At 41.8% G+C, this 18261-nt stretch overlaps 1 protein-coding gene across 1 annotated transcript in view; it reads left to right on the top strand.

Moving 5' to 3' along the window:
- The window catches only part of LOC118801799 (oxysterol-binding protein-related protein 10-like), a 29827-nt gene extending 11883 nt beyond the window's left edge, over nt 1-17944 (top strand). Inside the window, exon 2 of the mRNA XM_036562170.1 lies at nt 17737-17944. Coding sequence (XP_036418063.1) covers nt 17737-17929 — 193 coding nt within the window. The 3' untranslated portion in view covers nt 17930-17944. The remainder of the gene's footprint in view (nt 1-17736) is intronic.
- The last annotated feature ends 317 nt before the right edge of the window (nt 17945-18261 follow it).

Here is an 18261-nt window from a genome sequence, read left to right as displayed (position 1 = left end):
ACCTACTCACATGTGCGCACATGTGAGTAGGTGTTATTGACTTTTTGTGTATATAATAGTGTTGTAGTACTCTAGAGTGGTCTTGAGACCGTAAATGAGTGGACTTCGTCTTGTCTCGGTCTCAGGGGAAAGTGGACTCTGTCTTGTCTCGGTCTCCGGGTAGGGTGGACTTGGTCTTGTCTTGGTCTCAGGGTAAGGTCGACTTGGTCTTGGGGTAAGGTGAACTCTGTCTCGTCTCGGTCTCCGGGTAGGGTGGACTTGGTCTTGTCTTGGTCTCAGGGTAAGGTCGACTTGGTCTTGGGGTAAGGTGAACTCTGTCTCGTCTCTGTCTTGGTGTAAGGTGAACGCTGTCTCGTCTCGGTCTCGTCTCGGTCTCCAGGTAGGGTGGACTTGGTCTCGTCATGGCCTCGAGGTAAGGAGGACTCTGTCTTGTCTCGGTCTCGGGGTAAGGTGAACTCTGTCTCGTCTCTGTCTTGGTGTAAGGTGAACTTGGTCTTGTCTCGGTCTCAGGGTAAGCTGGACTCTGTCTCGTCTCTGTCTTGTGTAGGTCTCGGGGTGTATACAGTGCTTGTGCTGGGTACTAAGTGTGTCACGCATGCACATGTGAGTAGATGTTATTGACTTTTAGTATATATAATAGTGTTGTAGTAGTCAAGACTGGTCTCGAGACCATAAATGAGCGGACTCTGTCTCGTCTCGGTCTCGGGGTAAGGTGGACTCGCTCTCGTCTCAGTCTCAGGGTAAGGTGCACTCGGTCTCGTTTCGGTGTCAGGGTAAGGTGGACTCGGTCTCGTCTTGGCCTCCAGGTATGGTGGACTTGTCTTGGTTTTGGGGTAAAGTGGACTCTGTCTTGTCTCATTCTTGTGTACTAAGCTTTTTGCTCTGTGCCTCTCTTCAGCTGCATTGCTGATACACACGTGCAGATGCATTGCTAGGATACAGACAGAAGCAGCTGGAGCTGCAAGACAAATGACAAAGTTTCGATCTCTGTTGAAAACGGTTAAAAACAGACAACTTTTGTTTTATCACCTGTTGTGCTCATACGACTCTGTAAATAATGGTGTGTTTCAGTATGTGTATTTATAACTGTTAACTTAGTAGCTTATCACTCGGCTGTTTAAGGGTCAGCACTAACCGGTTTCTGACAAATTGCACTACTTTGAAAAAATGTCCGACTGTAGCTCACATTTACAGACAGAGCTCTACATAAAACTGTCAGTAGGATATTTTGATAGCGTAATTCTCACAAAGCTTCATATTCACCAGCTTCTTGTTCAAATTTTCCACCTTTTCCAAATGGTGCAGCAGTTCCATTCTGGTGCCTCAGGCCACTGAGGAATTAAGGCACCTTTTAGGGTGGAGCTCCTTATCAGAAAACATTACCAGCATTAAAAGAATAATAATCTTACTGGGAGCTGTAATTCACGACTCATTATGCTGCTCGTTATACTGCTCTTTATGTTGATAGAACATCATTAATTGTAGTTAATCTTTGGCTGTTTCTGCTGTATTTTTAGCTATTTTCATTATTTCATGTAGCCGTGTGATATTATTAACTTCTACCTACAGCAGTCATAGCTACAGAGTATTATTTCCACTGTTTTTCATTTAATAGTTAAACGCATGTAGTTTATATTTATTTGACTTTTGCTGGTGATTCTGAATAAATTTTAGAGAAGAAAGGAACAGAGAACAACCTCACCACTGCGTCCAGTTGCAATGCAAAGTTTGGCTGAGTAATAATAATGAATAATAATTAATAACGTTTTAGGCTTTACATATTTAATGTTATATTTCACAACATATATATTTAACATCGTGTTTTATTATATATAATGAATTATTCATGATAATGTATATAGAATTAACTCCAAATGAATTTCATTTGTAAAAATCTTAATCTGGTCTCGGTCTTATCTCGGTCTCGACCACTCCTGGTCTTGGTCTTGATTTAGACTCAGCTCTAGCGGTTTTAGACTACAACGCTGGTAGATAATAATATGAATTTTGCCCTCATTTCCCCAAACTGCAGAGCCCTCAGGATCTGATCCTGTGTCTAAACTCTCTGCATGGGAGCTGAAAAGAGCATCTGATCTGATTTCTGTGCTGTTTAAACATGTGCATTAGCTAGATTGGTCACTATGGTCACCACATGTTGCTACTGGGGCCAAACCTGGATCATAGTGCATTGTAAGGTTGCCGTGGCACCCGAGCTTTGAGTTCTGGACCACTCAGGGCCGGTTGCCAGGACGATGGTAGAAGATTCATCATCTCATCGCAGCAGGACAGAAATAGAGGTTGTGTATGTATGGAGCTTATTACTATCATTTATAGGCTACTTTCGTACTGCGAGGTGTGTCATAAACTCTAACCCCTAAATTCACACTTGTGAAAGCAGTACTTACATTTTTACAGATTGTTTTGATTTCTTCTAAAGTGATGATGAAAGAGTTACATTAATCCTGAGTTTAATATTTAAATAAAAAGACTTCATTTAATAACGCAGTCCCACATTTTCATGCCATTACTGAAACACAGAGTTTTAGTCTATAGGCGGAGCCTTATTTAAGCCACGCCCCTGCATTTTAGAGCAGGAAGTGAGGCTGCATCCCTGTCCCTCATGGCCACATGGTGAGCAGTTAGATCCCTATTGTATTGAAGTAAATGTGTCCCAAAGTCTGGAAATCAGTGTGGAACATTAAGATCTGTCACTACCGAAACACAGATTGTCTACAAATAAGTAAACTGTTTTTTTCTTTTAATAAAAATATGATGATTTTCTGTGTGAACAGATGATCAAAGCTGAGTTTGCTGGTCATTTACTGTCTCAAAATGAGCTAAAATCACTACCAAAACAGTCACTACTGAAACATTTGGTGAGGTTTCTTTAGTGTTATGATTGAACATTCCATTTTGTCACTACCGAGAAAAAATAATTTGTTTTAATAGAATAAATAAAATAACAGTCGGTGTCTGCGTCGACACAGTCTGTAAGTCTGTGTCGGTTAAAAGTCGCAAATGTGTTTTCAGCTTTGATTATGTGTTTTTCACCTCACAGACTTTTTCACAGCACAGTTCTGACTCTTAATTTTCTCTAGAACAGTGCTGTGAAAAAGCAAAGGAGGCAGCCTTTTCTGGAATGAAGCGTCTTTACTGTGCTTTTACAGAGCGTCTGAACGTTCCTCATAAACTCAGACACAAAAAGCTGCACTTAATATTTTATATTCATGAATCAGACTGAGACTCATGAATATAAAGTGGTGAACTCAAGCAACAACCATGATACTGAGATTTTCAGTAAAAATAATGACTGCAGTAAAAGTAGCTTTCCAAAACACAACTTTACAGTGGTGGTGATAGGAACCAGGGGTCGCCATGACTACAACACAGATATAGACATTTTATTTACTATCCAGAACCACCAGTGAACCTACACGAGTCTTCTGAGTTAATATGGAATGTTGAAGGAAAACAGTGAGAAATCTGAAATAATATGTTTTTTTTGTTTGGGGACTATTTTGCCTCATAACATCCTGCATGTATGTATATTTAAAATATGTGCTTTAGACCAAAATCTTCTCACAGCTACCACAAAACAATGTCTCAGACATCAATTTTCTGTGAGGGAGCTTTTAGGGGTGGACGTCTGGTTCCTATCGCCACCACTGTAATGTTGTGTTTTGGAAAGCTACTTTTACTGCAGTCTTTCACTGAATCACTGAAAACTTGGATATCATGGTTGTTGCTTGAATATAAAGTGTACCACTTTATATTCATGAGTCTCAGCTAGATTCATGAATATGAAATATTAAGTGCAGCGTTTTGTGCCTGAGTTTATGAGGAACGTTCAGACGCTCTGTAAAAGCACAGTAAAGATGCTTCTTTCCAGAAACGGCTGCCTCCTCTGCCTCATTTACTCGCTCTGCTGCTCTGAGAGACGTTTCTGACCTCAGGTTGTGTTTGTGCTCTATAACGGAGACCCAGACTGGAGCAGTCTGGCACAAACCTGATGAATCAAACTGATGAATCAAGCTGCTGGCTGCAGCGCTGAATGACTCCAGGCGGGGAGCTCGGCGTTGGCTTCCCACTGTTACCCAGCACTGAGTGCTGGAAGATTTCTGTGGTTTTTTGCAGTTTCATTCAGTTTAATGTGCAGCTGTGGTCCCTGTGGTTGAATTGGGCTGGACCAGCTTCGTGTACAGTACTGTGCAAAAAGCTTTAAAGGCCTCATCACGTTTCTTTGAACCATTTATTTTGACAATTGTATTTTTGCGTAAAAAAAGAACACCGTACATCATCAGAATGAATGCAAGTAGTAAAAAGTAACAATTTCTTATTTTGAAAAAAGCAGCGGATGTTTTATGAGCTGGTTTAAAGACACTTGGTTCCAGATTTCTCCTGGACGCCTCTAGACGTCACATGGATTTATTGAATTGCATCAGCGGCTCCTGATAAAGCGGGTATTGGGTGATAACTACGGTTAATACTTTTCATAAAACGATCATTCAAAGATGATCTTTTTTAGGAGATGAATGGTAGAATGTTCAGGACATTCAAGTCTAACTTCCATAGGGGATGTCACAATGGACATCTCTCACATAGACACTCATACATAGTACACACAGACTCACACGCCTACAGAATAATGCACAGCAATAACAGCACAAATCATGAATTTAAGGTGGCGCTGGATTTAAGGTGGAACTGCATTGAAGGTGGCAGTGAATTTGAGATATTAGTACATTTAAGGTAGCACTGAACTTAAGGAGGCAGTGAATTTAGAGTATCAGTAAATTTGAGGTGGCAGTGAATTTAAAATGGCAGTGTATTTAAGGTGTCAGTAAATTTGAGGTGGCATTGTATTTAAGATATCAGTAAATTTAAGGTGGCAGTGGATTTAAGGTAGCAGTTTAAGGTAGCAACTACCAACACATTACCATGTGCCGTAGCAACCGCCGAGCAACATCTAAGCAACACTTTAACAACAATCAACAGTTTCACCATTTTAACGTTGTAATGTAATTAGCTGGCTTTTTCAAGCCAACTTGAAGTTTGTTCATGAACTTTCCCTTTGTAGTTTTTATAGTGTTTATATTGTTAGCATTGCGTTTGGATTTGAGCTGTAGAAGATCTTTTAATAACTCATAAGTGTGATTAATTAATGACATATTTGTACTATTTTGACTGTAATGTTGTTGAATTATTGAAATTAATAATACGTTCTGATGAAGCTTATTTTGTCCGCTCACACGGCGATAGCAAAAATAAACTGCTTTATGAATGAGGAATTTCTTTAGGGTCAAATTTTGAGCAAATAAGATACAATTAGTCATATCAATCAGTGGACATCACTAATTTGGATCCATTGTTTTTTATTTGCTTTAAATGACTAGAATAAGAGCACAAAAACACACAAATCCTTAAATCCTAAATGAGCTGTGATCCTCATATTACTGAACTGTTCATTTCAGTATAAAACAAGTAATTCAGAAATGTTTGTATTGTTGTTTACATGTTTGTTTATCAGCTGTGTTTTCACCAGTATTGATAAATGCGTATCAGTGTGGGCCGATGTTATCGGTATATCGGTCAGGTCCTGGTCTTATTAGACATGTTTGTTTTAGCGATGCAGATGAAAACCTAAATAAACTCTCTTATCAGGGCTCTGAGCGGCTGTTCCGTGTTCCTTCCTGCTCACGTCGGGTTTGACTGGGTGTAAAGTTCACTGGAAACGTTTCTGAAAGTTAAACATTCACTGTTTGGCTGTCTTGGCTGTCTATGTGTAATGCAGAGGCCTGATCGGCCTTGTCCCAATGCCCTCCCACACTCCCTTCACTTTCCCCACTTTCCCCTGTCCCTACTGCTGGGTGATATCCTAGAGTTTCAGTCATGTGATTTTTCTGTTGTAGCCGCCGTATTTGGGACCACATTTCTGGCTTCTCTGCTCCACACGAACGTAACTAGAGGTGAAAGACGGCTACAGTTACTCTCTTTACTTTGGAATAGAAAAAAATGTTCCCTCAACAAAGTCGATAAAATAGCCTGAGATCCTTATACAGTTTCCCCTGAACTCCTGATCCCACTTAAACTGGAGGAAACTGACCAAATTAGTGTTTTCCTGCCATTTATATTTATCTCATACTCAGCCCCTCTCCCTATTCTGGAGAGTCTCTCACAGCATTTCAAAGCACAGAAGCCCACCGGCTCTTCACGTCAGGGTGGGTAAAGGACCCCATGGTGTTGCATAAAGAGGAGAAAACACTCCGTCATCATAGGAGGGTAACGACATCAGCTAATTAACACAGATGTGAACAATGCTGGCCTTTAGATAACTTTAGCTGATGTTAACAGCCGAGAGATAAACAGTCGTCCCCTAACGGAGCTGCAGACAGCCGGGATAACTTAATAATCACTCTCTGTTTCTGATTTAAATGACGTTTGAATGGAGAAACATAAGCGTTAAATATCAGACTGAATGTCGTGGGTCGGAAAACGACGTCGTGTTTCGACAGACGTGATTCTGTAAGTTTGCTAGTGCAGTTAGTTCAGAGTTCAGCTCCAGTCCTGAAACCTCTGCACTGCATAACTGTGGTTTCCTGGTTAAAATACCTGATATTATTAGCTAATTAATCCCTTCTTGAGCTGAACGAGGTGTGAACAGCAGAGAGAAACACTGAACTATACAGTTCAGGGGCTCCAAGCCTGGAGTCTGAAACACTGCGTCTTGCAGATGAATCATTCACAAAGCACAGCGAATTGAAGGCCTCACGTGAGCGCAGTCTGATTCGGTCCTCCAAATGGCAGTCGACTATACAGTGTGACGCCACACGAAACGCGAGAATAGCACTCGTATTGATTATTGGTGTCATATGTAGTGTAGTAATGATCGTAGGCCCCAGTTCTGGAGTGGATAATCTGGAGAGTCTGGAGAGTTCCTGGTGGGCCGGTAGCCTTTTGGGCTGCTTACTGAGAGCTAATGAATAAACTCGCACATAAGCACATGAACACTCAGACAAACTGTGAATGTTACATCTAAGTGTGTAAGTGCAGCAATTTAAGGGTTAAACCAGCAGCCCCACCTTAAGCTGTCCAGCCTGTACAGTTTGCTGCCTGTAACTCGTACAGTGGAGAGAGATTAGATGAAGCTGAAGTTTGCTTCTTATTTTTATTTCCTGTTCCACCTTAAATGATGTAGCACTTACATTCGGACGCCTGTTCAGTCACTGGAGTGTAGCTGCTGCACTGTTTAAGGTGGAACAGCAATTCCAATAGGCAGCTAACATCAGCCTTGAGAGATTAGCCAATGAAGCGCAGCAGTGTGGTACCGGCTAACAGAACAGGCAGCGCTCCACTGAGATTATTACTGTTTTCACAATTTTTATACGTGGACTATGTGACGATGACAGCTTAATAGCTTAATAGCTTAGCAGCTTAATGTTGACAGGAAGTTAATTTAAGTTACTTAGCCAACGTTAGGATCGTGTGTAGCATATTGACTGCCATGGTCGTCACATTTAAGACTCACATTAAAAACTTTTGTCAGTTTTCATTTTATCATCTAGCCACCTTGTTGTTCGCAGTGTAGCAATAAATGATAAGAGCTCAGTGCTGTGTGTGTGTGTGTGTGTGTGTGTGTGTGTGTGTGTGTGTGTGTGTGGTATAGCAGGAGAAATGCAGTTAGAGTTTAAGGTGGGCTGATCTGCACCATCTGATAATGGTGACCCACGGACCTGTGGCAGATTACATACCGATTACTTGCATCACACACTGTAAAAATGTCAAATGGATCCAAACTTCACCTGTTTTAACACTGTTTTCTGTGAAGAGAACAGATGAACAAAACGAACAGGTAACTAACAGAAACCAAAACCACAAAGAATTCTGTTACGATCCACCCACAGTGCTGGAACATTTCTACTACTGAAGACTGTGAGTGTTCACTGGAGTTTCCACTGGAGCTACTGAACATTCGACACCTGGCTGTGAAGCAGCTGAGCAGCTTGTTGTCCAATTACTTTTGAGCGACTAAAAGTGAGGGGGCTTTGTGTGAAAATGGTTATTTCTACATCTTTGGATGTAAACATTCTCAAATTAAAGCTGAAAGTCTGTACATTTAGATCACTTTCACTATTTAATTTTAACTCCAACATGCTGTGGTAGGCAGTAACTTTGTCAACATCCAAAAAAATGTATATACCTATATCCATGGGATTTTCACAGTCGCCTCCCCCACCCCTCCCCACCGTGAACCAAAATAGTGGGTTTTTTGGCATGTTACTCAAACGGCCTCTTCCTGACAAGGTAGGTGGTTCTTGGCCACATTATGTGGTAGAGGTGGGCAATATGATCATATTTTATTGTTATTATGATTTATTTTCTGCACTTTTCTAAGCATATTGTGATGTCAGTACTAAACACTGACTAACTGCATGATTAATTACACAGAGAGCATCATTAGTCATGTTTAATTGAGTTTAGTGCAGTGCAGTTTGTAAACGTTGAACAAAAATGATAGTACTAGTTAAATGTGGCACTTCTGGTGTACTGTGTCATCATGTACTGATGATATGATGTTTTTGCCGTATTGCCCATCCCTGCCGATAAGTGGCTTTCCAGATGAAAGTTGACATTCACCATCATTAGCTTGGTGCTAAAATAACACTGAGAACCCCATAGACGGCTATCAGAACTTTTATTTTTCCAGAAAGTTTTTTCCCCAGATGTGTTTTTCGTGCAGCTAACCTAACATTTGTTCAGCATAGTGTGAGGAGTGTGTCATTATCAGGGGGCGGTAACATTGGTTGACTGATTTGCATATTGTAATGTAGATTCATACTCTGGGTTTGTGCATGTGCAGCACAGTTGAACCAAAGGGGGCGCTGCAGAGGCTAAACTGCCCACAGAGATGTTGTTTTGACAGATGGAAAATTAGCTTTATGTTAACAAGCCTTTTATCATTATTGCATATTAATATATTCCATTTTTTTGTTTGTAATATTAGCCATACCATGTAGTTCCTCTTTAACCCATGCATGCACTATGAAACCAATATTTTATAAATTGTTTGGTTCAGTTTTCTTGCATAAAATTGACCTGATTTATTAAAATCAGTCATTTTTTTAAAAAATAAAGTGTACGGAGGTCCTTTTAGGATATGTTGCCTTGAGGCAACGTTGTGCAACAAAGACCAAATCTATTTGAATTTATTTATTTAATTTTAAATAACACAAATAACAGTTTGAACCGTTCTGAGACATTAAGTAATCATTTAATTAAAAAATAACAATGTACACTGAATGCTACATGACAGTATTGAATCATTTGAGTGCTGGAATGATCTTCTAGTCACTAATATTGCACAAAAATAACCAATGACACAAATTATTTGAAATGAAAAATTAAAGGATAACTGCAGCGTTCCCTCAAATGGCTGCATAAGTGACACCTTACTCGCTACTGGCTAGTTCATTCTGCTGTCAAACAGTGTTGCCTGTAGGCAACAAGCATACTTGAACAATTTTGCATACTGAATTAAACAATGAACTTCACACTCCAACAGATGTGAATCATTTGATGGAGGACACATGACTTTGATGGAGGACACATGATGAAAATTTGCTTTTCTGATGAAAACTGTCCAGTACAGAAACACGTCATCCACAGAAAAAGGTATAAAAAGGCCTGACATTTAATACCATGAGCAAGTAAAAGCATTTTTTAGCTTCAGTCAAACTCCTTCCTTCATTATTACTACTCTTATTGGTGATAAATATGCATCATGTCATTGTAAAGTGATGATAAACTGATTTGTTGCCCTCAGGCAACATCATGAAACAGAGGGTTCAAAATTCTAAAACTTTCTGTTGCCTCAACACAAACCCTTAGTATATCAATGCTGCAGTACATTCTGTATACAAGGCCACAACAAGAAAAGACAGTTTGCTAACAGACAGAATAAAGGTAAGAATCATTGGTCCTTTGATTTGATGGCACACGGTCACTTTTATTGACTTCATGTGGAAGTGAGTAAAAAATAAGGCTGGGCTCCCAAGACATGTTAGATGTCTGAGGTTAGCGCTGGAGCTATGAAACTAATGTAGATAACACATAATAAAAGCTAAGCAATTAACATTGAATAGACTGCTACTAACTTCTTAGCTACATTAGCCTCATAGCTTCAGTGCTAAAACTAAAGAAGTACATTTCAGATGCCAGGTCTTGGATGATTGACTACTTTTGGGGTAATATGGGGGCATAAATCTTATAAGGGCATAAACCCATGTTATTTTATGCATTAGTCACTGTATTTCGTTCACTGTGTCTGGACACAGTAAAATGCTAATGTGTGTCTTGTGTTATTGTTTGCTATCCGGTGTCAACCACAGGAAGGTCTCCTTTTGAGTGTTGGTTCCTCTCAGTGTTTCTTCCTCTTGCTCTTAGGGAGTTTTTGCCACCGTCACCACTGGCAACGCTCACAGGGGCTTGGACCCAGATTGCAACGGCTCCTGTTGTAAAAAGCACTATATAAATAAACTTTGACTTGACTTGACTTAATGGTGCCTGTTTAAAAAGCAGTCGTTTCTGTAGTTCTCAGAAGATTAACCTGCTTTCTCTTCATATCTTCTCCAAAACTCTTCAGACGAGTCTGTAAAGGGGAGCGGGGAGCTGTTTTGTTGCCTCTGGTGGGCGTCAGACAAGCCGTCATATTACAGCCTGCTGAGCTCTGGAAGCTGCAGTTGTGTGATGTAAACAAAAGATGGTTTTTCATCTCTCTCTCTCTCTCTCTCTCTCTCTCTCTCTCCCCCTCTCTGAGTTGGTGTAGGAGGTGTTTGGTGAAGCTGATCTGTTATCTGGGTTATTTTCAGATTTTCAGACTCTGCTCATGCTCTCTTTGTTCAGAGGTAAGAAGTGTTTGTGTGACTCATTAGTGTAGTTTCTCACTCTGAAACGGAGGGGAGAGATGAAGACAGATGGGGTGGAGATACGCGGAGATGGAGGGGGACAGTGAGACAGAGAGATGGAAGGTATGGTGAGACAGAGGGAGAGACGAAGGGGGATGGTAAGATGGAGGTGGATAGTGAGATTGAGGGGGATGATGTGATGAGGGGCGATATGACTGAGGGGGAGAACAAACTGAGATGGAGACAGAGGGGTATGGTGAGAGAGAGGGGGACAGTAAGGCAGAGGGTGAGATGGAGGGGTACGATGAGATGGAGGAGGAGACAGAGGGGTACGATGAGATGGAGGAGGAGACAGAGGAGTACGATGAGATGGAGGGGAGGGGCAGACAGACTGAGACAGTGAGACACAAGGTGAGATGGAGGGGGAGACAGAGGGAGACAGTGAGACACAAGGTGAGACAGGGGCAGACAGAGAGAGACAGTGAGACACAACGTGAGATGGAGGGGCAGACAGAGGGAGACAGTGAGACACAACGTGAGATGGAGGGGCAGACAGAGAGAGACAGTGAGACACAACGTGAGATGGAGGGGCGGACAGAGGGAGACAGTGAGACACAAGGTGAGATGGAGGGGGAGACAGAGGGAGACAGTGAGACACAAGGTGAGACAGGGGCAGACAGAGAGAGACAGTGAGACACAACGTGAGATGGAGGGGCAGACAGAGGGAGACAGTGAGACACAACGTGAGATGGAGGGGCAGACAGAGAGAGACAGTGAGACACAACGTGAGATGGAGGGGCGGACAGAGGGAGACAGTGAGACACAAGGTGAGATGGAGGGGGAGACAGAGGGAGACAGTGAGACACAAGGTGAGATGAAGGGGCAGACAGGGAGAGAGTGAGACACAAGGTGAGATGGAGGGGCAGACAGAGGGAGACAGTGAGACACAAGGTGAGATGGAGAGGAGACAGAGGGAGACAGACACAAGGTGAGATGGAGGGGCAGACAGGGAGAGAGTGAGACACAAGGTGAGGTGGAGGGGGAGACAGTGAGACACAAGGTGAGATAGAGGGGCAGACAGAGGGAGACAGTGAGACACAAGGTGAGATGGAGGGGAGACAGAGGGAGACAGTGAGACACAAGGTGAGATGGAGGGGCAGACAGAGTGAGACAGTGAGACACAAGGTGAGATGGAGGGGCAGACAGAGTGAGACAGTGAGACACAAGGTGAGATGGAGAATATGATCAGAAGTATCTCATGAAAAATGAATTACTTTCTGATTAATGTCAGGATTGACTGGACCTTAGTACGTGAAGGAGAGTCTCTGAGCTTTGCACTGTGCTGTCCAGGTTATGGTCTTTGTTGTGTGTGTAGTGGTCCTCTGTTTTGGGCTGATGGAGGTGGCCGTTCTAAGCCTGACACTGCTAACACTGAGACTCTCAGACAGCGCCCCCTGCAGTGCTCCAGGACGTCTCTGACTAAAGCGCAGCACCTTCAGTCGGCGCTGATTATATATTCACTGCTAATCGTCTTTGGAGCTGTTCTGTCAGTTCTGTAATGGGGCTTTAAACGAGAAGCTGCACCAAACATGCTAATGTGGCTAATGGAAGATAGTCGCCCATTAGCATAATGTCTTTTAGCATAATGCTAATTGACGGAGAAATTAAAAAAAAAGATCAGCAGAGGATTGTACCTATATAAAGACAGGACCCTTGGAGAACCATCTGTTTTTAAGTGTGTAGAAAGATTAATACCTAGAGACTGCTGGGAACTCTCCGTCATGCTACCCAAAATAATTATCTAGTACTTTAGAGTTTGTGCCTCACACTTAGTCATTTCATTCCTAGAACCTGAAGGACTGTAAAAGAAAATGTTCACTCCATTCATTTTCCTCTAAGCGCTCTGTGGTCCAGCCTCAGTCGTGTGTCAGAGGGCAGAAAAAGAACACAGAGGCTTTTTGCTGACCGAACGTTCCAGACGTGAAAAAACCCTGACGCTGGACAGAAGCACTTCATTATACATAAATCTCTCTCTCTCTCTCTCTCTCTCTCTCTCTCTCTCTCTCTCTCTCTCTCTCTCTCTTTTACTCTTACTCTTCCTACCTCTCTCTACCTCTCTTTTCTCTCTCCTTTTCTGTTTCTGTCTCTCTATATGTCTGTCTCTGTCACTCTTTCACTTTAATGAACGAATGAATGAAATAATTAATTAGTAACACACCTGAATATTGAGATTCAGTAATAGTTCCCATTTGTGTTCATACATATTAATTTGTTGTTTTGATGATAAACCAGATTAGCCTTATTAATCATCCCTCAGTAATGATTGAGAACAGAAAATGGGCCTGAGACCAGATTAACATTTCTCTGTTTATTTCAGTTATTTAGTCATTTGTACATATTAAAGGGCCAAACTAATGTCTACATCTGTAGGGACTGTCCAGAGTCTTTGGGACCCCTAAGGCTTTACTCTGAGGGCCCCTCGAGGCCCCTGGCAGTCAGAGGCCGGTCAGTAATCCATCCCTGATAATACCCCTTCCATTAGCATGGCATGTCTAAAGCCTCAGACTGTGTGGAGATGGTCAGTAATGTTTAATAGTCTTGATTATGTGGTTTCTGACTGTCTGATTCACTGTCATCTATAAACATGGACTAAAGTACATTAGCATAAAGCTAAAAACAGTAGCGCCCACCTTACAGTCTGACACTTCTCCACATTTTTGTCCACGTTTTTTATTTTTCACCTTACTCTCTCTCTCTCTCTGTGTGTGTGTTTGTGTGTATGTGTGTGTGTGTGTGTGTGTGTGTCCACTTATTGATCCAGAGCGTTGTAAGCACTACTTGTTCTCAGTGCTGGTCAATATGGTTTTCCCTGTGATCATGCTAAAGCTCCATTGATCTGCTGAAGGAGGGAGAGAGAGACAGGTCTGCTTAAAGTGTGGATTCTGAGCTGCAGTTAACCTGAAATCGGCTATCATACTGAACATAGCAGAGAGTCCTGGAGATGCTTCCCTCTTAAGGCCTGTCCACAGCAGGTACACCAGACGGATGCAGTTTTTAACAGTTTTGGGACTTTTAACTGACCTTAGACTAAAATCCTTTTGCTCCGAGTGGCCCTATACCTTAATTCTGTTTATTTTAACAGCAAAACAAACGATTGAACACTATTATCACTGCCTAAACAATCATAACACTACTGAAACTGTACCAGATGTTCCAGCAGTGACAGTTTTAGCTCATTTTGAGCATTCAGTGTTGCCTTCTTGCTAAATAATCTTTTCTAAAATTCTTATATTTTCATCTTCATTTCTTACTCGTATTATGTATATCTTGCACTGAGATAACCGCAGTGGCTGTGCTAGTGATAAAACTGCCTAAAGCTTTTGTCTTAAATGTGACAATCATGACAGTCGACATACTGTAAACTAATGCTAGCTAAGTAAGTTAAGGTCAGTATTTCTCACTGCCCACCTGCTCGGATATGTCCTCATCCTCCTTAAGCCTTGGGTTCACTACACGACTTATAAAGTCTTAACAGATTATAAAAGACTGGGCATCTCACACTGTCCAGCCACACACTACTCAACTTTTCAGCTGCTGCTGAACTGTACGGGACTTGCCTGAACTCCCTTTACTAGAAGAACGAAATAAACAAACGTGGAGCTGCTGCTGCTGTTTTCTCTGCCATTTGCACTGAAACAGTAAAGAAGCAGCGTGTAAACATGTTTAAGTGATGGTCATGGATTTAAAAACGTGATCAGTTAGATATTCTTTAAGAGTTTTAAATGTACATAAACTCGAGTGTGTATATGAACTTGTTGGTAATACAAAATAAGTCCTAAACTCTGTAGAGCTGCCTGTCGAGTCAGTCAGTCACACCGTCACGCTGAATCTGATACACTCATCTCTCGAGGCTGATGTGAGCTTCGTATTCGAATATGCGTTCTACCCTAAACAATGCAGAAGGTAGTCACTGTCGCCCATACAGGCGGCTGAATGTGACCGCAAAGTCATTTAAGATGGAACGGGAGTTAAGAATAAGAAGCTGACTTCTGCTTCAGCTAATCCAGGGGTTGACAACTTGTGGCTCCAGAGCTCCGGCTCTTTTACTGTCCTGTTGAGGCTCCACAGCAGAATCAGATGTTTAGGTAAAAATAAAATAATCCTCCTTTACAGTAAAATAAAGCTCTGCTGATCGTTCAACACAGTTTAACAATAAATGGTCTTAAACTCTGGAGTTAATGTAGAACTGCTGATTCACCCTTTAACCCTGAAGATCAGCGCAGACTGCTGGTCACCATAGCAACACAGACAACAGTCTCACCTAGCTAGTAGCTACGAAACAGAAAAGAGAAAGATTTAAAATATCGATAATTTGGAGATTTAATGGTCTTATTTCCGTTTATAATCACTCCAGCTGGTTTCCTGATATGTTTAATCTGCAATGAGAAACTGTCAAACACGAAACTGAAGTCGCTTCTCATTCAACAGCTCCTTATTTGAATTTTCCTGTTCCACCTTAAATGGTGCAGCTGTTACATTCATTTAAGGTGGAACGGGAAAATTCAAACAAGAAGCTGGCGAATGAGAAGCGACTTCAGCCTCGCAAAAAGTTGAACTGGAAACTGTTCTACTTTTGAGGAAAAGTTTCCTGCTGGAGATGCGAGAAAAGCAGCTATAGCTGAGCTAAAGCTTAAAGCAGAGCAAAGTAAGGCTGCATTTCCTTTATTTGTTAGCTTATACCCGGACATTTGCATGTACTGAGATATATTTACAGCGAAGATGGTAAAACGTTACTTCAAAAAAATGGGCATAAATGGTGGTTTGATTTTTGTTGAAAGGACAAAAGTAACATTTGGGTTGCGACCCGAATTTTCTGTCCACTGTATTAGACTCAGTTGAGGTGTGGGCCGCTGTTTTAACCCCTCAGTTTCTACAGATATTCACCTGGATGCAGTGGTGGATCTGGAAAATTTTACCAGGGGTGGCAAATTGGTGGCACCGAGTTTTGGTAGGGTGGCAATGTGAATGCACAAGCAATGGTTTGGCTGTTGGAAATAGGTTGGGCAGCTGTTCCGCAGATCACTGATAGCAAAACCACTCTCTCCTTAAATCCGCCCCACAGCAAGGTGGAAGCCAGTAACATGGCAGAAATTTGGGGTTGGCATCTAGACTGGCCAATCAGATTTGAGGGAGAAGAACTGGCCACCCCATCCACCCCATTAAAGCATGCGTGGATTATAACATTCATATTTTGAGTGTTCTTGTGCTTATATTTGTGTTGAGTTTATACTTCAGCTCACAGTAACTGGCCCAAAAACACTACTGGCCCACCAGGAATTCTCCCAGACTCCTGATTGCTCACTCTGGCATCGTTTCAAGACGTGAATACTGGCGCCTGGAACTGGCAGACAAGTAGCTGAGTACCTGTGAACATCTCTACTGTGCATCGTGTATATTTTTTCCAGCTTTTGATGCATTTGTCTGAAAGTTAGCAAGCACACGACAGCAGAGTCCACCTGACAGCTCATGTCTCACATGCTCTACAGTCCACGCTGCTGCGGAAATTCAGTTTATAACACTGAGTGGCTAATTAATCACAGCTAACCCCTCCTGCATGCTTTAATTTCCTCCAACGTGAGTCAATCCATCGATTCCACTTCAAATTACGCCCACTAAAGCTGGCCATTAGCGATTAGCCCCCAGCTGGGCGTTTGTGACAGATTTAAATGGGTTATAATGCTGGTTGTATTTGTTAATGAGAACATACTCTGTGTTTGTACTGAGCTGAACAACATTCTAGGTTTTATTCGCCTCCTTTTGCTCGGATAACGAATGTCCCTGCTGGCAAGTGTGGAAATTAATGAGGTAACTTAATCTTCAGTGCTTCAGCGATGCTCACAGCTGACATAGTGATGAACATTTCTCGGGGAAGGAAAGTAATGGGAATTGGTTTTATCTTTTTGTATGAAAATCTAATTTAGTTGTTAAATAATCTCAAATAGACTTGCGTCTGGGGGTTTCAAACACTGAATGACATACTATTATCAAGTGGTAGACCATGGCTGTTGCCATAAATGTCATAAAAAAACACCTAATGCTGCTAGCACCCCTATGAGGTTTCCAATAGTATGTAAGTGCTAAGCTAATACTGATGCACATGAACATTTTTAGGCTGTTCTAGGTTGAATACAGATGTTCTATATGTTTTGATTAGAATACGTTATTATATATGTCCGTGTCACAGTGACTCTTTTAGTAAAGATTCCTGGCATAGAGTTTCCGCCACGGTTTTCCATTCCTAACAACTAACCAGAACCTAGTTGGACTACAGCTCATATTCACAGTCAGTGACATATCTAGAATCTCCAGAAGGACAATCTTCTTCCTCACACAAGTGGTCCCACCTATTGTAAATCAGAATGTGATTGGTTGATTCCTCTGTCACTTCATAATTATGTGGTAGTTAAATTTAATGTGTGAGGCCTTCAGTTCAGCTCCTGAAGTCCTAACCAATGGGAGGGCTCACTGGGCTGTATCTACTCAGATACCACAGAGAAAGCAATTCTGATTGGATAATTTTCTATTGGTCATTTTATGATTTTAACCCTTTTGTTTCCAACCAAAACTTAGCAATAAAAAAAAAGAATTACTACAATATTTAGATTTTAAATACAACCAGCACTGCTAAATAAAAATCTCTGTATCTCTCTCTCTCCCTCTTTTGTCCATCTGTCTATCTGTCTATCCATCTTCCTCTTTATATATGTTGCGCTCTCTCTCTCTCTCTCTCTCTCTCTCTCTCTCTCTCTCTCTCTCTCTCTCTCTCTCTCTGTAGGTATTTTGTCCTGGACCCGGAGCTCAGTCAGCTGCAGTATTTTGTGAATGAGCAAGGGCGGAGCCAGAAGCCTCGCGGGACCCTCCCTCTGATTGGTGCATCGGTTACCCCAAGCGACGAAGCTCCTCACATGTTCATCGTCAGCTCAGCCAATGGGGAGCTTTTTAAACTCAGAGGTGATTTTCTCTCTTAGTTCTTTAATAGAAATAGGCGGAGTTCAGTCAGTGCAGCGATACCTCTACATGTTTAACAGAGCTCAGCTTTATTTACACAGCTGTGACGGATCTGCCTTTAGCAGTGAGGAGCTCCGACCAAATGAGGCCATAAAGCGCCACAGATTATCTGGATGTTAAACTGAATAAGTCACACTGGACTGGCTCGTCTTTAATTAGCACATAATACAACTGCTTACGGGCACCAAGGAAAGGCACCACAGCACCACTGTCCAAAAAAAAAGGTCTGAATCTCAGTTTATAGAAAATCATCAGTTTAAATCTCAGTCGCAATATTAGTCAGAAAAATCGC

This window comes from Colossoma macropomum, unplaced genomic scaffold, assembly GCF_904425465.1.
Source record: "Colossoma macropomum unplaced genomic scaffold, Colossoma_macropomum, whole genome shotgun sequence".
NCBI lineage: Eukaryota > Metazoa > Chordata > Actinopteri > Characiformes > Serrasalmidae > Colossoma > Colossoma macropomum.
Note: the sequence above shows the minus strand (reverse complement) of the source record. Positions and strands in the feature narration are given on the sequence as shown.